General features: G+C 49.3%; 1 protein-coding gene across 5 annotated transcripts in view; it reads left to right on the top strand.

The window, feature by feature from the left end:
• The window catches only part of PHACTR3 (phosphatase and actin regulator 3), a 206,116-nt gene that overhangs the window by 95,793 nt on the left and 86,984 nt on the right, over positions 1 to 23,339 (top strand). For all 5 annotated transcript variants that reach the window (XM_059892575.1, XM_059892578.1, XM_059892576.1 and 2 more), the window contains exon 2: positions 22,604 to 22,765. In XM_059892575.1, coding sequence (XP_059748558.1) covers positions 22,609 to 22,765 — 157 coding nt within the window. In that variant the 5' untranslated portion in view covers positions 22,604 to 22,608. The remainder of the gene's footprint in view (positions 1 to 22,603; positions 22,766 to 23,339) is intronic.

The following is a 23,339-nucleotide window of genomic DNA, read 5'->3' as shown; positions in this document are numbered from 1 at the left end:
CTATGATAATCTCTGGGTCCATCCATGTTGCTGCAGATGGCGTTATTTCCTTCTTTTTATGGCTGAGTAATATGCCATTGTATGTATATACCACATCTTTATCCATTCCTCTGTCATTGGACACTTCCACATCTTGGCTGTTGTAAATAGTGCTGTCCAACTAGCTGTTTAAATTCTTTCTCAACTCTTGTTTCCTGGAAATAGTTGACCTCTTTCAATAGAGCCTTCAGCTCTGCCAGTTTCACAAGCGGTTCCGTCAGTGACTTCCCAGCATCTTTTTGCCTCTTTTCATCCTCATTAGCTGTTATTTTGGCATTCATGTCTCTCCAGGGTCTGCCCCCACCTTCCCATCTCATGTCTCTCTCCACTGCTTCCTCTCACCCCCCCAGCCCAGCATCTTGGGATTCCTACATCACAGCTTTCCTTTCATCTGAAAGCTCTTCCACACCTCTCAGGATTCTATCCAGCCTTCAAAGGCCAGGTCAAATGCTACACCTTCAGGAAGACTTTAGGGGGAAAACTGGAATTCTTTTTCCTGCATCTGAGAGCATCACAGGCTTATTGTAGAATATTTATAAATAAAACAAAAATCATCTTCCATCGTGTCACCCGAAGTTAATCACTGCAAATATTTTCATATATCCCATTCATCCTTTTAATCCAAACATATAGAAAAACTCCTTTATAATACTGATACCATATTTTAGAATAATTATAGATATTTATTTTAAATATAGGATTACATCTTGAAATTTTTCAGCATCATAGCTATTTTTTAAATATGTGATTTTTATTGCTTGCTTGAAATCCTGTCCTCTCTTATCCAGTGTGTCTAAACATTCCTCTTCCTGTGGGACTGTTTAGGTTTAGTGTTATGCATGTATGTGCTTAGTTGCTCAGTTGTGTCCAACTTTGACCCTGTGGACTATAGCCTGCCAGGCTCCTCTGTCCATGGGATTTTCCAGGCAAGAATACTGGAGCAGGTTGCCATTCCCTCCCCCAAGGGATCTTCCCAACTCAGGCACAGAACCCACAGGCATGTCTTATGTCTCCTGCATTGGCAGGAGGCTTCTTTACCACTAGCGCCACCTGGGAAGCACGCGTGTTATGTTATTTTGATTTTAGAGATTCTTTTGGAGTTCCCAAAAATGTTTCTCTAGGGAAAAAAATAGTTTCATTTCTTCCTAGCCAGTCCTTAAACTTTTTGTTTCCTATTATACTGGTTAAAGATCTCCAGTACAATTTTAGAGAAAGCCACTTTTGTCTCATTTACAATCTCAGAAAGAAAATTTTCAGCATTTCGTCATTATGAGTTTGTGACAGCTATTTTGTATGTATTCTTTTCGAGATGAAGGAAGTTTCCTCCTTGTCCCAATTTTCCATCATTAACTTTTAATGATGAAAGGGTGTGACATTCTAGAAAATTCTATTTTTATATCTATCAAAATGATCGTGTGACCTTTCCCCTTCTAGTTAATGTGCTTTATCCACTGACTGATTTTTGAATGTTGAACAAACCTTATGTTTCTGGAATAAGCCCAGCTGGTTTGTGATGTTTGTCTTTCTACACATCTCTCTGATTTTAACTTCTGTGTAGGTTTCTGTGTCTGTTCACAAGAGAGATGGGCCTCCTGTTCTCACTTCAAGCGATGCCCTTTTCTTGTCCTGGCATGGAGGTAGGATCCTGGCCTCCTAAAATAGGTTCCCTCTTTTTCTATTCTCTCCGATACTGATGTTATTCCTTCTTTAAGAGCTTGGAGGGATTCTCCATCAAGCCAACGCATCCTTCAGCGGATACTTGAGTGTTTAGAAGAGGTGACATCATTCTGAGATGATTGCACATTAAGAAAATGAAAAGAGGCAAAGGCAGAGGTGCCTGTCTGTGTTCCCCTTAGTAGGAAGGATTCATTCATCCAGCCGGAACGTTCTGGTTGTTGGCCTGTACCAGGCCGTGCCAGGCATCAGTGCAGTGAGGGAGCCACACACAGAGGCCCTGCCCCCAGAACAGAGGACTGTTCTCAATTCAGAGCTAAGCATGTGTCCATGCACTCAGGACCCCTCATCCTGTCATTGAGTCCAAGCTCATACTGCTTGCCTCGCAACAGGCCAGTAAATTGAGAGACAGGTTGTTGGGGCAAGGAATAGTGACTTTATTCAGAAAGCCAGCAGACTGAGAAGAGGGTGGACTCCTGTCCCAAAGAACCATATTGCCTGATTTGGAATTCAGGCTTCTTTTATACTCAAAGGGGAAGATGTAAAGTCAAACACTTCCTGGTTCTGGTTAGGTTCCAGTCAGTCTCTGGTCATCCTGTGGTGGGGCCGTGTTAATTTCTTCCTCTCTGTAGCCGTTCACAGGTGGGCCTGCTCAGAATGTTTCCTGTGGGCTAAGTGAGTACTTTAGCTTAAGGTTCATTACCTGGGAGGCAGGGGTTCCAGAGATGGGCCATTGTGTTTAAATTTATAGTCATCATGCCTTTAGTGATGAACTTGTAATAGAAACTTTTTTATTTGTGGCTCTGTGTAGAATGCTTTATCTCATTTAACTGTCGTGTTCTAAGGCCTCATGAAGTAAATTGTCCTTGGCCTTGCAGATGCAAAGCAGTAAAGCTGAATTCACGCCAAGAAGACTGACATTCCAGCCTGTGCTTTTAACCATGTTGACGGGAACCATAATTTGGGATCTGCCCCTCTTTAGAGAAGAAAATGATTTTGGGAAAAAAACAACTGTGTTGTCAAGTGTGTGTTTTTTTTAAAATATTCCTTCAGAGTCATATTCTCTTAAAGCCTAAAGAAAACTTCCAAAATTCAAGGCACCCAAGTATCTGAAGAAGCTCTTTTGAGTTGATGTGTGTCCAATTTATAGTCTTTCAACTTAGCGGGGTTAAGTAGATGGAGTTCTCCTCCTAGGCAGTGACTTCACATCCTGGTGGAGCTCCCCATTCCAGGTTTGGGGAAAGGTCCCAAGTGGTAGGTAACCTGGGTTGGCAGTATCCTCGTGTGTTCTTAGATGCTTGGTGGCTGGGGCAACCTAGAAGTTAGGTGTGTGCATGTGTGCCCCGTCGTGTCTGACTCTTTGCAACCCCATGGACTGTAGTCCTCCAAGCTTCTCTGTTCCTGGAATTTTCCAGGCAAGAATACTGGAGCAGGTTGCCATTTCCTTCTCCAGGGGATCTTCCCAACTTCCCAGGGATCAGAAGTTATGTGGCCAAGAACAAAAAGATAGTTCTTCTGTTTTTCCTCCAAGCACTTTGTCACTTGGAAGGTTTGAGATGGCTCCTGCGAAGCCTGAGGGCCGGGCAGTGGTGTCAGCGGCCTGCGTAGTCTCCCCTGCTCATGGAACGCTGTCCAGGGCCACCTGGTTCCTCTCTTGGCTGCTGTGAGGCTATGAGTGACCCTGGACAAAATGCTTCTTGCTGCCGACATTTGTGTCAGTCCCATTGGGGAGGGGATATGTGGACGCTATATTTCTGGCAAAGCGTCATTGGGACCCCAGCCCCAGAATCTCTGGCTCTGCCCGCCTGGATTTCCTGCAGGAATCTCTCCTTGTGTGTGAGAATACCAGTGAAGGACAGTCAGTGAAAGTGGAGGCCCCTCTTGCTGATGGAGAGAAAACTCTCCTGCAGATAGTTCTCATCCTTTTCCATCTTTGTTCATTTACAGAATAAGATCTAATTTTAATTTCTGTTAGGCTAGTCTGTATGAAACTGCCATTTTTGTAGGTCAGCGATGGCCGGATTTGGGCAGTTCCAAATGGCTCAATCTAATCTACAGCAAATTAAATTAAACTGGAGGAATATGCAAATCAACTCTTCGCCTGGCTCTGGATTTTCAGAAGGCCGTCAGGTTATTTCAGCCTTGGTTCTGCTGTGTGTTGTGATTCACTGTTGATGGTAACATCATTGTGGTCGCTCTACACGTGGCTTCCTCTTGTCACTGAAAACCTCCCTGCTCTCCAGGTGGCGGGAATCTCATCTGCAAGGGATGTTACTTATCTAGATAAGAAGCCATCACATCTCATGAAAACTTAATGTGGCCAAGTGTCTAGTTGGATAAGGGTTTTTTTTTTTTTTTTAAATAAGTTAGTTCTTGCTGCTGCTGCTGCTAAGTCGCTTCAGTTGTATCCGACTCTGTGCGACCCCATAGACGGCAGCCCACCAGGCTCCCCCGTCCCTGGGATTCTCCAGGCAAGAACACTGGAGTGGGTTGCCATTTCCTTCTCCAATGCATGAAAGTGAAAAGAGAAAGTGAAGTCGCTCAGTCGTGTCCGACTCTTAGCAACCCCATGGACTGCAGCCTACCAGGCTCCTCTGCCCATGACATTTTCCAGGCAAGAGTACTGGAGTGGGGTGCCATTGCTTTCTCCGAGTTAGTTCTTAGCCCTTGGTAATACCAGTTGCTGTTGTTCAGTTGCAAGTCATGTCTGACTCTTTGTGATCCCATGGACTGCAGCATGCCAGGCTCCTCTGTCCTTCACCATCTCCCAGAGTTTGCCCAAGTTCAAGTCCATGGAATTGGTGATGCCATCCAACCACCTCATCCAGTAACACCAGATAAATATATTAATAATGGACCTCCCCCAAGGCTGTGGTGCTGATAGCAGACTGGGGTGAAATTCATTCTCTCTCTCTTTTTAAAAAATATTTATATATTTATTTCTTTGGCTACACCGGGTCTTAGTTGTAGCTTGTGGGATCTAGTTCCCCAACCAGGAGCCGAAGCCAGACCCCCTGCATTGGGAGCTCAGAGTCCTAGTTACTGGACCACCAGGGAGTCCCCACTCTCTCTTATTTGTGGTTTTTCCATAAAGGGATTTCCTGTCTTTTGTTTTTCTTCCTGAGGTAAATTTCAAGTTTGACAGATTCTTGGGCATTTTGACTGGATTCCATGCTTTTACCCTGCGGGATGGAGTAGTAGAGCCTGTCAGCTCACCTCCCCAAGGGACGTGGATGAATCAGACTGGCAGTCCCCAGCTGAGCCTCAATGTGGGGGGCTTTAAACAGGCTTTGAGGGATTTGCCAGGCTCACCCATGCATGGGCCTTAGAAGCTGGCTCCTTTTCAGGCCCATCACAAGAGTGACTGATGTTGACACAGCACTGTCACATGTCACCGTCAAGCATCCCTGGGAGACCTGGAGAGGACTGGGACCTGCCTGCAGTCATGGGGCCAGTGTGACATGGAGCTACCCGTCTCTCCTGCCTCTGGAGCCCAGGCTGCTTCCAGGATGTCAGATGGGACCGTGCGCTCCTTGAAGGCAGGGGCCCTGTGCTTACGTGTCTCACTCTCCCCGCAGCCCCCAGCTCTCTTCCAGGAGGCTGGCGGTGAGTGTGGAAGAAAGGCACACTTGTGCTGGGGTGGGGTCATCCAGTGAGGAAGAGGCAGCACCACCAAGGTGCCACAGGAGGCAGCGCGTCTGACCATTTCTTTGGGGGAGGCTGACACAGAGTGGAGCCGCCACGCTGGGTGCACACATGTATCAGTAAACATTAAAGCCACCCACAAGGAGCCCAGGGGCTCACACGGACAGGTATGTGGAGCCTAAATCAGGTGGAGGCCACGGCTTCTTACGTCTCCCGGTTCCTGTCCCCTTTTGCTTTTGAGGGCCCGATATTGCAGCGGTCCAGTGATGCTGGTGACGCACAGCTGCCTGCATCCGGTCAGCACGCTGCCATCACGTTAGACGGTCCCTGTGTCTGTGCATTGGGGCTGGCCTTCCTTACTCAGCCCGAGTTCTCAAGGAGGGTGAGCCACACAGGGTTTTCTACCTTCCTTTGATCTCAGTACTCTGGTTCTTCCCAGTTTTGTTTGCTGTTCATTTTCCCTCCAGATCTTTAAAAATAATTGTTCTTCCAGGTATCTTAAGTGTCCTGTCATCATGGCCACTTCTCCTGAAAGCTTCCAACCCAGTCCTTGCAGAATCCAAAAGGAACCACTAATCTTTTTTTTCATTTGTCTTTGGTATTTTGCTCTTAGAAGGGAATACCCATTCTGTTGAAATCGAAAGACTTGGTAAAAGTGCTTTTGATGATCCCCTTGAAAATCATGAGATTTGGGCCAGGTTCTCTGAGGTATCGTTACTCATCCATCAGGTGTTTACTGAGTGCCTGCTGTGTCCCCTGAGACTGTGATCCAGGACGCCCAAGGAGCCTAGAAAACGGATGGCAGAGAAAGGTGCTGATGGGAGGTGACGTTGATTAAACCTTGCCATGTGCCAGGCACCATGTTAAGCCATCCACACGTGTGAACTCATCTAATCCTCCCAAAAACCCTTTGCAGTAAGTACTAATGTCATGCCCATGTCATGGATGTCAGGAACCCAAGTATTGGAGAGGTGAAGTACCCTGTTCAAATTTCAACGGTTAATAAAAACTGGGTGTCTGCGCACCCAGCCCATTCTGACTCCTGGAACCTGAGCGTGGCAATGCTACACTGTGCTTTGTAGGATAAACCCACATCGGCTGCCGTCACATCGAAGGCCCTTCCTGAGGACTGACTTTGTGTGATATTCTGGCCTGATTGGTGTGAGTGGGCAAGGCCCACGTGTCTCTCTGTCTTGCAGTAGTCATTCCAGCCAGAGAGCCAAAGAACCAACAGTTCAGATGCTGTGTGTGAGAGGTGATGATGGTGGGTGGTGATGGAGGGGCTGAAGGTGCACAGGGCAGAGCCCCCACTTCTGAGCTGTGAATGGCTTTTGTAGGATGTAAAATTTAAACTGTGACCCAGAACAGGAGTTGGCCAGGCCAGGAGAAGGGTTTTCTAAAGGAAAACCCAGGTAAAATCCTTGAAGCCCCACCCCTCCCCCCCAAAAAAAAGACCCTGCAGAACAAAGTCGCGGCCGGTCTGGTTAGGGTGGTAAGTGATGAGGTGGAGAGAAGGCAGGACCAGATGCTGTGGGGAGAACACTCTGGGCCTCTTGCCATCCCCGTTGTTCCTGATATTAATGCTGGTAAGATGAATGGGCAGTGAAGATGTTCAGAGAACGGCGTGACTGTGAATAGACCAAGCTGCCTCTTTCCAGGGAGGTTTGCACATTTTTTTCCCCTGGATGAAATTCCCCAGCCTAGCTCATCCTTCTCATCTGGTCTGGATAACCTCCTCTGGGAGATTTGTCTAGTCCCCCATCACATGCTCCCATAGAGCTCTCTTATGTGTGTGTTCTAAATAGCTTCAGTCGTGTCTGACTCTTTGCAACCCCATAGCCTGTAACCCGCCAGGTTCCTCTGTCCATGGGATTCTCCAGGCAAGAATGCTAGAGTGGATTGCCATTTCCTTCTCCAGGGGAGAGTGGTTTTGATTGTCAGATAGGGTCTTGCCTCCACATGGCAAGGGCTTGAGCCCAGCTTACGGTCCCTGCAGCCAGAATGCTTTGAAATGTGTGATCCTGAATGAGTTTTTAATTTAGGGGGATTGCAAAGTTTGCACATTGCATGAGGCTTTTTGTTTTTACTGCTCTTTTACGGCGTGAATCCCAGCCCTGATGTGTGTGGGGGTTATTGTTGGGCATCCTGGCCAGTGTTCTTCTGGACCCCAGGGTCCTGATTCTACAAAGAACTGGGTTAACACGTGTGAAAGACGGCCAGGCCTGGAGGCAGCTCGGAAGCGAGCTGACAGAAGTCCCCTGGAAGGCTGCTCTGCCCGGTGCAGACCTGCCACGGACGGAATAACCACATCACTTACTCCCAGGGACACCGGGCTTCCTCGGCACGAGGCCAGGCCCCACTCAGATGTGGGCAGGCGGGCGGGAAACCACATAACTCTCTGCTCCTGGCTCTACCGAGAAACCACTGCTCTGCTGGGTGGGCTTGGCAGGTCTGTCCCTGGCTGCAGGACATGTCAGGGAGCTCTGCAGGGCCAGGGCATGCTTTTTGGAGTTTTGTAATTGAGATAAAAGGCCCATGACATAACATTGGACATTTTTTAGCTATTCTAAAGGATACACGTCACATTGTTGCATAGCCATCCCCACTCTCTCATTCCACAACTTTTAAGCGCTAAATGGAAACTCTAGACCCATTTTAATGGCACCCCGCTCCAGTACTTTTGCCTGGAAAATCCCATGGACAGAGGAGCCTGGTGGGCTGCAGTCTATGGGATCACTAAGAGTCAGACACGACTGAGCAACTTCACTTTCACTTTTCACTTTCATGCATTGGAGAAGGAAATGGCAACCCACTCCAGTGTTCTTGCCTGGAGAATCCCAGGGACGGGGGAGCTTGGTGGGCTGCCGTCTATGGGGTCACACAGAATTGGATACAACTGAAGCGACTTAGCAGCAGCAGCAGCAGCAGACCCATTTCATGCCCCTTCCTTTCTACCCTCAGCCCTGACAGCCATGCATTTATTTATGTTCTGTCCCCGTGGATTTACTTCTTCTGGGCATTTCATGTCGATGGACTCAGATGCTATGTGGTCTTTGGTGACTGGCTTTGTGTATCCCGTGTTCATCTGTGTCGTAGTGTGTGTCAGTGTTTCATTTCTGCTGGAGATGTAAACAGTGCAGCCCCCGTGAAGCACAGGCTGGCACTTCCTCAAAAAGTGAACCTGTACCAAAGAGGGAAGTAGGGTGGGCAGAGGGTAAAGTAGGAGTTTGGGATTAGCAGACTCATAGATTAGATATATTTAATATAAATAAACAATTAAATATAAACATTTAATATAAAATAAACAATGAGGACCTGCTGTATAGCACAAGGAACTATATTCAGTATTTTGTAATAACCTGTAAAGGATATATGGGAAGCCCCGGTAGCTCAGTGGTAAAGAATCCGTCTGTAGTACAGGAGATGAGGGTTCGATCCCTGGGTTGGGAAGATCCCCTGGAGAAGGAAATGGCAACCCACTCCAGTATTCTTGCCTGGAGAATTCCATGGACAGAGCAGCCTCTCCATGGTGAGCTATAGTTCATGGATGTGCAAAAGAGCTGGACACCACTCAGTGACTAAATGACAGTAAAGGATATCACTGAATCACCTCGGTGTACACCTGAAACTAACAACATTGTAAACCAACTGGCCTTCAGATTTTTTAAAAAGTGATGCTTAAAGCTGCTGTGTGCTGCTGCATGCTAAGTCCTTCAGTCGTGTCCGACTCTCTGCGATCCTGTGGACTGTAGCCCACCAGGCACCTCTGTCCACGGGATTCTCCAGGCAAGAATACTGGAGTGGGTTGCCATGCCCACCTCCAGGGAATCTTGCCAATCCAGGGATCGAACCCGTGTCTCTGTCTCTTATGTCTCCTGCGTTGGCAGGTGGATTCTTTATTGTCTGAGTCACCAGGGAAGCCCGTAGGATCCAGCGATTCCATTCCTAGGTATATATCTAAAAGAATTGAAAATAGTTGTTCAAACAAAACTTGTACATGAATACTCATAGCATCACTATTCATAACCACCTCAAGGTGGAAACCACCCAAATGGCCATCAGGGGATGAATGAAGAAACAAAACTCTATTCATATGATGGAATATTACCTTTTTCCCCCCGTATTTATTAGAGCTCACCGAACTCCTACTGATGCTTCAAAGCTTACTTCAGGTGTCCTCAGTCTCCCAGGAAGTCTTCCCTGAGTCCAGAGACCTGTCCTTTTTCTGTCCACAGAGTCCTGTCTCACTCTCGGTCAGAGTGCCTCGTCCATCATCAGTCTGTTCACTGATTGCTTCCGGCGTATCTCAGGAGCCCCCTGTAGCCAGGCCTGCATCTCCCCAGTGGGCAGAGGCTGGGAGATCAGCTCATCTTGGGAGTCGGGGGGAGTGTGTCTTGCTGGGGTAAGGTGTGCTGGGCCTGGGCTTGGTCTTGCCAAAGCTCAATGCACCTCCCCGTGGAGGAAACCGTGGTACCAAGACCCAGGAGAACAGAAGGAGGCAGCTCTTTGCAAAGGTAGGAGGGAGAGGGGTCCTTCAAGGTCCACCAAGCACAGGGGTCCGGAGGTGGGAAGGAGCGAGGGGAAGCTGATGACCCCCAGGGCCAGAGCTAGTGGTGAGGGGAGGGGTCATGGGGCGTGAGGAACCATGTGGGATTTTATTCCAGTCGCAAATGGAAGCCATGGGAGGGGTTCAGGCAGGGAGAAGTGGGCACCAGGGGACATGACCCATGGAGGACATTGCGGGAACCTGGGAGTGATGGGGTTGACCAGGACTGGGGTGGGTGGCAGGGGAGGGTGGAGTGGTAAAGCCCACTGTCCTAATTGTCTATTTACATGACTGTCCCCTCCCTCACCTCTAGCCCCTGGGACTGGATGGGCAGGGGCTGGGTCTCAGGTATGGTGGAGATGCTCAGGAAAGCGGATTGTAGTGTGAGTGGGTCCATCCAGTGCATGTGTGGTGGGGAGTGGACAGAACTGGCTGCAGCCCCTACCCAGGGTGACTCTCTGGTGGCCCAGAATGTCAGGGAACGGTGGCTGCAAATGGGGCTACTGGGGCTAGCCCTTGCTGGGGGTGCCAGAGGGGGCTGTCGTCCAACAGCAGCAGGAAGCCCTTAGGGATGGTCTGGGCAGACAGATGTCACCTGCAGGGGCAGGTTTCCAGGACTGGCCCATCACCAGCTGATGCTTGTTCCCAGGAAGCGTGCGTGGTATGGCTACGAGCTTGTCTATTGTCTCCCTCTCGTTCTGGTGCTTCCATGACAGTCACCAGGCCCTGGGGAGAAGCAGGGGCCATGGTGACATGCAGACACTTGTAGGTGTTCAAGCGTCACACTGTTGGCTCTTGGGTAAAAGTTGTCGGTGAGTAGCTGCAGAAACATATTAACAGTATAGCAGGAAACCTCATCAGATTTGCCAGGGAACTCTACTTGGTAAATCCTGAGAACCACGCCTCATTGTGGTAGGATTATAGCCTTCAGATGTTCCTGGACAGGTCCCCATGGGCAAGGGCTGTGAACTTGAGCACAGAAAAAAGAAATCTTCAGCTTCTCTCAAGTACCTGCTGAACCCACCTGGACTGTTTGGGACATAGGGAGGCAATTATACAGGACACATTGCGTCTCTGCTTGTAATAGGGAAGAATCTTTGTATTCTGTTACAAGTTCATCACTAAGGGGATGCTGCCTATAAGCTTAAAATGATGCATAATGGCCCATCTCTGGAAACCCTGCCTCCCAGATAATGAGCATTAGGCTAAATGCCTTTTGCTCCCAGGAAACCTCCTGACTAGACCTACCTATGAGTGACTGCAGGAAGGAAGAAATTAGTACATTTCCCTCCAGAGACTGATGGGAACCAGAAAATGCTTGACTTTACTCCCTCCCCTTTAAGTATAAAAAGAAGCCTGAAGGGTACTCTTTCTGCCCCCTTCTGATGCCTATGTCAGAAGCTTTTTCTGTCTCCTTTATACTTTAATAAAACTTTATTACACACACACACACACAAAAGAAGCCTGAAGTCCAACCTGGGCAAGATGGCTCTTTGGCACACGAGCCACCATCTTCTCGATTTGCCAGCTTTCTGAATAAGTCGCTGTTCCTAACTCCAACAACTCGTCTCTTGATTTACGGGCCTTTGGTGCAGAGAACAGTACAAGCTTGGATTCATTTACATGCTCTCATGGTTAAATAGCCAAGATGGACATTAAACTAATGAACATGAAATCAATAGCTAGTTATAAATTGTGTTGAAGATTGTGGTAGAAAAAATAACAGGAAACCTAACAGGTGAGCATAGACAGTGGGGCCATATGGAATGAGTAAGAGTTTTTCAGGGAAAAGTGTTACTGTTAGAGTGATTGGCCTGGGAGGCAGCCCTGTGGTGGGAGGAGCAGAAAGAGACAGAAGTAGAGCACAGTGGGGCATGGCATGGTGTGAAATAAGCAGAGGCCAGGACTCTGGGATCATAGCTGAAGTTGTGTATTTCATTCTAGAAGCCGCTATGACATTAAGCAGGGAAGTGATGCAAAGCCCTGTTTGCTTAGGGGAGCAGGGTTAGTGGATGCCTGGGAACCAGGGAGGAGGCTGCAGAGTTAGGTGGGCAGAGTGATGCTGGCCTGGAGCCTGGAGGTTTGGAGTGGGCTAGAAGGTAAAAGCTCAGATTGGAAAATGTTCCTTTTCTCTCTTTTTCTTTTACTACAGGAGTGTCCTGTAGTACTTTTCCCCTGAAGACATTTCCAAAGGGACCGTTTAAGGCAGCAGTTGGCAAGCGACAGCCCATGGACCAAATCCTCCTGTCACCAGCTTTTGCAAATAAAGTTTTATTTAAATATAGCCACACCTATTAATTTACAAACATCTACTGATGTTTTCCGGAGAAGGCAATGGCACCCCACTCCAGTACTCTTGCTTGGAAAATCCCATGGACGGAGGAGCCTGTTAGGCTGCAATCCATGGGGTCGCTAAGAGTCGGACACGACTGAGCGACTTCACTTTCACTTTTCACTTTCATGCATTGGAGAAGGAAATGGCAGCCCACTCCAGTATTCTTGCCTGGAGAATCCCAGGGACAGGGGAGCCTGGTGGGCTGCCGTCTATGGGGTCGCACAGAGTCGGAAACGACTGAAGTGACTTAGCATAGCATAGCACTGATGTTTTCATGCTACAGCAGAAGAGTTGAGTTATCCTAACAGGTTGTTCGGCCCTCAGAGCCTAAGATACTTAGTATCTGGCCTTTTTCAGAACACATTTGCTCATCCTTGACCTAAGCAAAATTGGGTCTGGGACACACTATCTAAATACATATCTGTTGGTTCAGAATCTTCCCAGAATTTATAACTTGTTTAGTTCCTGTGAAAAATGCTAAAGTATGCATATTTTAAAATTAACATTTGTATATCCTTAAGCATTGACTGACATTATTTAAGAATTTCAACTTGCATTTGAGGTTTGGAAAGTCAGAGTTGGAACTTGGGCTTTGAAGATGTTGGGTGATGTTTTTTGTCTAAATTTATCCTGCGATGCTAAACTCTCCTGATGTCTTATTTCACTGTTTATGTCTTCTCTCTGAAACACTCATTTGTCTCCACTCTGTAAAATAGGATCTTTAAGAGGACGCCTCTAAAACCAGCTTTTAGGCTTTGCAAAGTCTCTGGGCTTCTTGAAGAATCATTTTTATGAGTGTTTACTCATGTGCAGAAAAAGCCCAATGACAACAAAGCTGATTTTCTAGATCCCACCTTTTCCCTTGTGTGACCCTGTCCTCTTCATGTTTCAACTCCTGGTTCTAAGCTCTGTGGAGCCTTTTTGGATCCACTTGATTTACAGATTTGAGCTGATTTCACTTGGAGAATTGGCCATATGTCTGGCAGACACCCGCCACCATTGGCAGAATTATGGAGTTGATGCTAAACAGATGGGCTTTCTAGCTAGATGTGCTGTTTTTTCCACGATGCATATGAGGGAAAAAAGAAGCCACTTTAATAAGGTCTTGATTTTTCCACTGGTGTCAGAGGCATGAATGATGCCCATTTATCTAGAATTAATTTCAGCATCATTGCTGTGCAGGGGGCCTGAGATAACTGGAAGAGTCTTAGAGACTTGGGAAATTTAGAGACACCTCTGCTAAGACCTTAGTGAATCCCGTTACCTTTGGAAACAGATATTGGGGAAAAGACTTTTAAATTCCCTAAATAAATTGTCATTAGTGCAGAATATATTCAAGGGGCTTAATCTCAGGTTTATTGCTCAAGCTCCATTTGATGGTTTGTGTGGTTGTCACTGTCTGGGCAGCAAGTGCAAATAGGGATTGGCCGGTCCTTCTATTTGGGAGAAGCTGGCCAAGTGGTTGAATGAGACTGTTTATTGCAGGACTTCTCAGAGCCTTTCCTACGATGGTATGTGGTGGGGCTCTTCAGGCAAGACTTTCCGTGTAGACAGTGTTTTCCCAAGTGTCTTCATTCACAAAGCATTGCCACTGCTAGGGCTCCATGGGAGACTCTTTGGGCAACACAGTGTCATGCCCAGATGGGGAGCTTTGGGTCAGAGAACCTGGCATCCAATGCCAGACCTACCACTTCCCAGCTATGTGACTTTCCACACGGGCCTCTCGTAGCCTCTGCTTCCTAAATGTAAAATGGAGCGGAAGATGTCCCCACCTCCCGGGGTTGTTTCTTTGGACTGAACACCCAGAAGGGTTTGGTGGCCTTCCTTTGAGCATGCCAAGACATGTTCTTCTATGATGAAGCATTTGTTTAATTCTCAGTATTCCAGAGACCGGTTATTCACTCTAAGCTCAGCCAGGGCCTTGTGTTTCCTTCTGTATGTTCCTTAGCACCTCGACTAATGAGGGAGGGAGAGAAAGGAGGTGCCGTCTGCTTAGGTGGCAGCCAGGAAAAATGATGGGCCAGCATGAGGCCAGGAAGTTGCTCAGGAATAATTATCTGCCCTCATAAAGGGGCACAGAGGTGCTCAGGTCTTTGTTAAGTACCGTTGACCTGCATTCTGATTCCATTTCAGTTTTTGTATTCCAGGATCCATTTCTCATTCATTCATTCTCTTCTTCATTCATTTACTCCTGCACCCGCTGCTGTGCTGGGCACCTGCTATGGGGGTCCCTGTTCCCTCCCAGCTGGAAGGCGGCAGTTTTTCCATCGCAGGGGGCTGTCACTGTTCACAGGTTCTGATGGATATACTTGGAGAACTGTAGAGAGATGTCTGCAGAGTTGCTGGGCATAGAGCCACAGGCCTTCAGGAATTCTTCCCCCTCCCACCCCACCCCCGCTTTAAGTAAATTCATTCTTCTTCCTAATCCCTGCTCCCCTGCCCCACTCAGCAACCAGCTTCTTCCTGCATTCTGAGCAGCGTGACCCTGGGGATGTGGTCTCACTGCTCCCTGGAAGCTGTCCACATGTGGCCCAGTTCTTCTTGGGTTTATCAGTACCCCCCTAACATATCCTGCTCTTGGACTGATACTCCAGAACTTTCCAGGAGGACAGGAGAAGGTCAAACCAAGACTAGTTCTGTATTGGGCAACTTCAAATCCATTTCATGAATTTGGCTTTGGACCTTCGGAGCCATCCAGATGGTGTGTCTATGAAAGCACCCAGCACTTTCTTAATAGACAGCAGCCATAAAGCCACATCTCTTGCAGACTGGGCACAAGTTATTGGTCTTTACACCCTAAATGCCATGATTTTCGTGTACATTGCTTTAATGATGCTCTCTGCTCCATATCTGCTTCTCCTCCTTCATCCCGTATCCCAGGTAACAGCGCTGTTATCATCTGCTCCATGGGGTCTGACATTGGGGTTAGGACGAGGGCTTTCAGAGCAGGTGTCCTGATTTCCAAGCCCAGTCTATCACTTTAGCCGCGTGACCTGGGAAAGTTGTTTCTCATCCCTGCTTCCATTTTCTTTACTCTGATGTGAGTGATGAAGATAGCGACCTGCCTTCTCAGGTCTTGACGGGAACAGAATGAGCGGATCCATGTCAGGTGCTCAGAACACAGCTTGTCACGCAGCAGGTGCCCAACAGATGCTGCTGTTGCTGATGACAGTGACGACAAAACAAACCTTGGTTTTCTGGAGTCTTCTGCCTGTGTTCCTGGCCCCTTGTTTTCTCACCAAGATCTGGTGAAGACTCGGCTGCAATGACGTCCCTGGACCACCCTGCTCTTCCCTGCTGTCCCACGGCCCTCACCCTGCCTGGCCTCTCTCAGCGGGCCTCCTGGCCTTCAGCCTTGTTCCCTGAAGCTGCTGCCCACACTGATGTTCTCTGCAGCCGTTCCATGTGGCTGGTCTCGAACCAGATCCCTACGTGGTTCTCATGCTCTCAAGGCGCCATCGTGGCCACACACGGCTCTTCTTGGCTGAACCCCTCCATCCTCTCCATCCAGAAATGGAGAGCTCCAGCCTAAGGGTTTTCAGATTCACATACTCAGACCCATGCCAGCAACTTAAAAACAATAAGGACAACACTTGCTATTTTTTTCATTTATCCATGTATTTATTGATATAGCAATAAGAAAGATTATTTTCTTACTTTGAGATTATCTTTTCCTATTATTGATAGTCAGTGGTGATGATAATGATGATAATTTTATGTCTGTGTATTTGTGGGTGTATGTTGGTCATGAGTTGGCACCATAGACAGGTGGAATCTCTGTGTAGATCCCAGTTTTATATGTGGAGATTTTATGGGGCATCTGAACCTCAGAGACTGGAGGCGTCAAATCTTACTCCCCCGCGCTCTTTGTTATGCACCAGACACCACCTGCGATCATGCTTTTATGGGTGTGCACCTTTTATTCAGCTCCTAGTTAACCTCCAAGGCCCAGCTCCAGTGTCACCCCCACCCCTGGTAGCCTTCTCAGAGTTTTCCCAGCCCAGGCAGGAAGAGTTGCTTCCTCTGAAGTTATAATTCTCCGTCTTGGTTCTCCCTGGTGATTCAGTGCATCTTGATTTCCCCCATAGTCAGTGAGTCCATCAGGGCAGGGGAGTGTCCGGCATCTCTGTATTTCACCTCACACCTGGCACAGTGCTTTGTTTACATAACGTGGGCACTACATATTGCCAGGCGGATTCTTCGGGGAAGGCAAGGACTCACTGAAGAAACAGAGGCCACACTGCTGACCCACATCCCCACTTCTCGTTTGCTTCTTTCATAGCTCATTTCACGCTCTGGAGTCACTGTTTCCTTGCTTCTCTTCCTCCTTCGTAAGCAGGTGAGCTTCATGCAGAGCAAGACAGTGTATCAGTTGTGTTTACAGCTCTGTCTCAAACTCAGAGCAGCCCTGGCACACAGCAGGCCTCAGCTGATGCTTGATGAATGAATTCATGAATGAATGAGTGAAACAAGCAAAAGGTTGTGTTTCAGTATTGTCTGATACAGATGGGGCCTGTTTCCCCTGTGAGGCCCGTAGCTCAGCACACGGCACCTGGTAATCAGTGAGGGGGGCTTCCCTCCCAGTGTGTTTTGGGGAAGGTGACCTGGGGAAGCAGAAGGAGACAGGGACAGGTCAGTGGATAGAAGACAAGGAAGCCGAAATGCCTGATGTCACTAAGAGGAGGACTTTGGAGTTAGGAGGATGGGGGCTCCAGCCCTGGCAGCTCTGCTTCCCAGATTCACAGATCAAGCAGGTGTTTATTTGAATGCCTCCTGGGTGCCAGTTGCCTGTGAAGATGCCAGGGACCCGTGATGAACAAGATGGCCACAGTTCCTATTCTCATAAAGCTTATATTTGTTCTGATGGGAAAGATAGATGATAACAATAAACAGCACATCCCAAGATGAGATCTGACTGTGATCAGAGCTAGGATGGAAGGGAGTATTAGGAATAAAGGAGCTGGCCCTGAGACAGACATGGAAATTAGCCCATAAGCTCAGTGACCTCCTTGGCCGTGGCATTGGTATCCTTCACTGCCTTATTCTAGCAGTGCCTGACTTGTAGCTTTGTGGGATCTATCAATGGGGGTGGATGGGCATTGAGTCCCGGGGAACAGGTGTCTCCCCTGCTGTGAGCCTCAGAGGGAACCGGGAGAGGATTGGAGTTGTCTAAGGCAGGGGTCCCCAACCTGGGAGCCACAGACCCTTACCGCTCTGCAGCCTGTTAGGAAGTGGGCCTCACAGCAGGAGGTGAGTGGCAGGTGAATGAGAGAAGCTTCATCTTTATTTACAGCTGCTCCCCATCACTCACATTACTGCCTGAGCTCTGCCTCCTGTTCAACAAACTCAATAAATGTGATGTGCTTGAATCACCCTGAAACCGTCTTCTGCACCCCTACACTGGTCCATGCGAAAGTTGTCTTCCATGAAACCAGTCCCTGGTGCCAAAAATGTTGTGGACCGCTGGTCCAAGGGACCAGAGAAGGGAGGGGCTGGGGCCGGCCCCTTCAGCTCCAGGGCAGGGCGCCCGCCCCATCCATCATGTGGGAGCCTGTGAGGTGCTCCCGCCTGCCCTGTTGCTGCAAGCTGTACTTCCTCAGCAGATGTGGGGAAAACAGTTTTCATTAATTAACTGCTAATGCCTCACAGGTGGCAGAGGTGCCCCTGGAACTGAGTGCCACTGCACTATTCAGAGTCTACTAATGTGTCTGCACCTCCAGGAATCCTCTCTGATGTGGGAAGGAGGCTCCCCAGCAACTCCAGGGATGCTGAGCAAATTAATGGGCTGGAGAGAGGGGTGGCAGTCCCCCCAGCCTCTCTTCTCTGTGTGACACATGTGTATGGGTGCACATGTGCACACCCATAAAGGCTCACACATATACACACCCTCTCTCCTAGATATACACTTGCCCACATTCACTCCCACCTGCCAGTGTGAGTGGGCCATGCAGTGCCCAGGAGGACCACCCCACTTTTGCTCACTTGGACCTCCAGTCACACCATCAGTGACAGATTCATGCCCTTGGGTGGCTTGTAAGCGGTTCCTTCGCTGACTGCGCATCTCTTCTGAAGTTTCTGACCTTGGATTGTAAGTCACAGCCCTCACCTGGTCTAACCCTCACCTAGGGGCAGGCAGGGAGAGAGGGAGGTGGAGGCACAGCCTTCAGACCTATGGAGGGGGTCCCCACCAGGGCACAGGGGTCTTTACTCCTCCCATGACAGCAGGAAATCCCCCACCACCCCCACAACCTCAGGGAGTCACTCAGACTAAGGTGTCTTCCTGGTCACACACATTGGATATTTGATAAATGAACAAATCCAGTTGTTTGAGCTGAAGAACCCCGGAGGCTCCTGCTGGGTTTTGAATCAAGTTCAAGCCTCTGCCTGCCTCCCCAGCTCATCCACAGCCCTCCCCTACTGTGCTCTTCCTCCAAGCCCTTGAGCTCACTCCTCCTCTGCCTGGGACCCTCTTCCCTGCTCCACTCCTGTCTACACTGCTGGCTCCCTCATCCAGGCTTTTGCTCCAATAGCCCCGCTTAGAACAGCCTTTCATAACCGGCTGTTTACAGTCACCCACATGTTCTCCCAGCTCCCTGAGAAAGTGCTGGGTTCTGTCAATCCATCCTCGTGTCTGGAAAGATTGCCTTCAGCACGTGGGTTCTTGCCTCATGTATTCTGGACACCAGGGGTTTGGCTGCAAACCAGATGTCAAAGCAGACCCTGCCTTCCAATTAGGGAGGTGACTATGAGCAGCAGGCAAACAAGTAATTGTGCAGGGGTGTGTGTGTGTCTGTGTGCATGCAGGCACATACACACACACGTGTGTGTGTGCTTAGTCACTCGGTCGTGTCTGACCCTTTGCAACCCCATGGACTGTAGCCTGCCAGACTCCTCTGTCCATGGAATTCTCTAGTCAAAAATACTGGAATGGATTTCCATGCCCTCCCCAGGGTATAGTCCCAACCCAGGGATCAAACCCGCACCTCCTTTATCTCCTGTATTGCAGGATTCTTTACCAGCTGGGTCATCAGGAAAGCCCATACACCAGGTGATAAATGTGATGGGGAAAAATCAGGAGAGGAAGGCATCAGGGAACAAGGTGGTGAACAGGGCTGGTTTCTTAATAGCCACACCTGTTGTCCATCTTGCAGAAGATAGACCTTTGTGGGGATAGAAGCCCCACGAAGGTAGGGATCCTTTCTGTTCACTTCTGTACCTCCTCCTCCTGGTGCAGTTCCTGATACATGCCTGGTGTCAGTAGGTTTTTGTTGAATAAATGAATGAGTGAGTTCTCTCAAGAGGAGTGTGAAGTGAAGTCTGCTCAGTGGCCACAGGCTGCCTGTGTCCCAGACTACTGTGAGGACCCAGGTGTGTCGAAGTGAGGTGGGAACCACAGTACCTGCTCCAGCCACTAGGGGGCAGAGGTGAGGTGGGGGGAGCAAGGAGACCATGGATTAAAAGTGATGGTGGTGATGGCGGAGGGAGAGGGGAGGGGGCGATGAGGGAGGGGCTGCACTGTCCTTCTGCCTGCCCCTCATGGGTTCAAGCAAAGCAGACGAGGACTTGGGAAGTCCCCTGTTCCCTGTTCCTCCAGCAAGGCCATGGCAAAGGTGAGGATGCAGAGGGGAGAAGGAGGGTGGTGTGAGCCCCTCAGCCCCAGGGGGTGAGTGACAGAGCTGAATGAGTGAGCCCCAGTGCCTGGTTCTGGCACCTGCATCCTAACACCTGTGACATTCTGGTTTCTATAAGTGCCAGGGATACTAATGCATAGGATGCTGATGATGAAATGGGACAGGGGGGCCAGTGGGCAGGAGTGAGGTGGGCGTGGGCAGGAGCAGACCTCAGAGCCCTTTGCAGGCTTGGTAGTTTTGTCCTAAATGAGAAGAGAGGTCACGGGGAGTACGCAGGAAAGTGATACGGGCAGAGTTTCACTGTCGGGGTTCACAGAGAACACCAGTTCGAAGGCTTGTATGGGCTTCTGTTAGAATGGTTGATGTTGTGTTTTTTGGCAACTTCTTGTGTAGTTGGAAGAGGATCAGCTTCAATGATCTTCTCAACTGGTTGTCGTCAACTTCCAATGGCAGCCATTGTGCTCCTCATCTTCAAGGCTGTCATCTCCTTTGCAAACTTCCCGAATCACCACTGCACTGTGTGTTTCTTAGCATTGAAATCCACCTGCCTATGCAGGAGACATGGGTTTGATCCTTGGGTTGGGAAGATCTCCTGGAGAAGGAAATGTCAACTCGCTCCAGTATTCTTGCCTGGGAAATCCCATGGACAGAAAAGCCTGGTGGACTGTAGTCTATGGGTCATAAAGAATCAGACACAACTGAAGTGACTTAGCAAGTGGGCTTCTGGGATGGAGATGCTGATGGCCTGGGTTGAAGTCCAGCTATTCCAGGTTTGGGGTCTGATTTGTGGTTTATTCTCTGGGCTACTCCTTTTTGCTTTGGCTGTTAGGAAGCTCTGAGTGACACATGGTGTCTAACCCTTGATGCAGTGACCCTGTCCATACTCCTTTCCTTCGGATTTCCTCAGACACTCATTGTATCTTGTCGGGCATGTGTTTATGTAATGGCCACACATCCTTTGTGGAGTGAGATGAGGCATTAATATAAACAAGGTGATGGCTATTCTTCCCCATCCCCATGTACATCTCTGGGGATCTTTGTCTTTATCTTCAAACCAGCCCAGAAGCTTGGGGAGACCTGGCCAATTCTTTCCCCTTTGTGCCAATAATGCCTTCAGGACAGTCAGCTTTCCTGGGGCCACGTGGTTCTGGCCGTTCTGCTCCCATCTGGCATCCGTGGGCGGAGGAAAGAAGGGAGAGGATGTAACATGGAATAAACCTCCTCTGGGGAGAGAAGGACTGTCTGCAACCTGCACGCCTGGAGCATGGAGCTGGGGATCCGCGACCAGTCCTTGGACTGCCCTGACTCACTCCCTGACCCAAAAGTCCTGGGCCCCTCCTGGATATTCAGCCCTGGGGTCTTAGGTGAACACAAGAGGTGAAGACAAGGAGGATGGCCTTGGCTTAGGAGCCTGGCTGGTTCCTTGGGTCTGCGGGCAGAAGTTCTTGAACAAGACACCCCTGGACTGTCTGTCCACATGGGATTGCTTTGTGGAGCCAGTCCCGGGTATATATTTAACATTTGATTAAAAACCACTGGAGAGGGACTTCCCTGGTGGTCCAGTGGTTAAGACCCCCATGCAGGGGGCATGGGTTCTATCCCTGGTCAGGGAACTAAAATTCCAAATCCCCCTTGGTGGTGGTTTGGTGGGGGGGAGGGTGCGGGGACAACTAGAGAGAGAGTGGTTGGCTGGGACCATCTTAGTTTATGTCTCTTGTTGTGTTCCATCCATCCATCCATTTGGTTCCTGCTCTGGGCAATAAATTTGTATCATCACCCTAGAAGCAGTTTAGCAATATGAGAGAGGTTTCTGGAGTCAGACTGCCTGAGACCAGAATTCTGTTGCTCTGACAGCCTCAGTGTGCCCATCTGTAAAATGGATGTAATAACAGTCTCCACTTCATAGTTGTACTATGGGAATAAAATACCGTAGCACCCAGTCCTGAACAAGCAGTGACTTTCACTCCATAAGAATTATTATATTGCTTATATAAATTATTACATGAAAATTTCTGCCGGAAGTCCCCCATGCTGGTGTGCCGTGTTAATCAGAGTGTCTACAGTTTCAAAACATAAATAATAGTACTTTACATGGATTGTAACATGCTATCAATAAACTGTGTATTTCGTGTGGTTCTGTATGACTTCAGACTTCATGACCACGCTATGGTCACACAAAAACTTCCTCTCCACCCTAGGTATGGGGGATGGCCATTGTTTTCCAGATGTGGACACTGAGGCTCAGGGGGCTGAGTGGCTTGGGCTGCTGATAAGAAAAGCGCTTGGGAAGTCAAACCTTGGGGGTTTCTCTGGAGGCTGCTGGCCAGGGGACCGGTCACATGGGGCATCAGGCTGGGTCTGGTGATGACCAGCCCGCCCCAGACCCTGGCCCCTCTGACTGCTGGTGACATCCTCTGGCCTGGTACTTGCTCATTCCAGCCCTGCTCTTCTTGTGTCTTCAGGTCTCTCTGGGGTTTCTTGGTTCTGGAAGAACTCAGGCTCCCAGCTCCTTCTCACGGGGGCGAGAGGTGAATTAACCTGCTTGGTGTGCACTCGAACACGGGCTGGCATGCGATGGAAGATGAGAGTGTGCCCATTGCCTGGACCGCCCTCTTGAGCCCCAGGCTTTGGAGGATCACTGTGGTCCCCAGGGGAGGGGGGTCACCTCAGGCCCCCCAGGGTGTCGTGTGAGCTTGGTCATCACTGACCCCTCTCTGGGTTTTCTCCTTCCAGATGAAATGGACCAAACCCCCCCAGTGCGCTCCGAATATCTGGTCTCAGGGATTCGAACTCCCCCCGTGAGGAGGAATAGCAAGCTGGCCACCCTGGGCAGAATCTTCAAACCCTGGAAATGGAGGAAAAAGAAAAATGAAAAACTGAAGCAGACCACGTCAGGTGAGTATGGGTGTGGGAGACAGGTTGGGGGGTAGGCAGGGTTGGGGTGGAGGCCCAATGTCACTGTCAGCTCGCTTTCTTTTGCAGATGTTGGGAGGGGTGGGTTGTGCTCTGTGGGCCCTATGACAGGAGCTGTTCCGCCTCCTGCAGGTCCCTTCCTCCTCTGGTCCCTCCAGGTCCCTGGCTGGGGCTGTGGCAGCAGCAGCAGGCACACCCGTAGCCCATGCACCACCCAGACTCCAAGGGGCACACGTGACCCCCTTGACCTAGTTACGAATGCAGACTCGGGGTTGGTGCAGGGCCAGCCTGGTGCGAGACCCAGCTGGTAACCATCTCTCCTGACTGACCACACCTGAGCATGAAACACCCTCCCTTCCACACCTGGAAACTCACTTTGATAACCCGGGGCCTGGAGACAACCACCGACCCCAAGAGTCCCCCCAGTGATTCAGATGGTGAGGGCCATCAGTTTAGCTGCGATGCCTCAAGGCTCCTGCCGAAGAAGGCCTCCACTGGCCAGCTCCTAAACTCTTCCTGAAGAGACTTCATATCTGGGCATTCCACCCACTGAAGG

Source organism: Bos taurus, chromosome 13 (genome assembly GCF_002263795.3).
Source record: "Bos taurus isolate L1 Dominette 01449 registration number 42190680 breed Hereford chromosome 13, ARS-UCD2.0, whole genome shotgun sequence".
NCBI classification, from domain to species: Eukaryota; Metazoa; Chordata; class Mammalia; order Artiodactyla; family Bovidae; genus Bos; species Bos taurus.
This window is presented reverse-complemented; position numbering and strand designations above follow the sequence as displayed.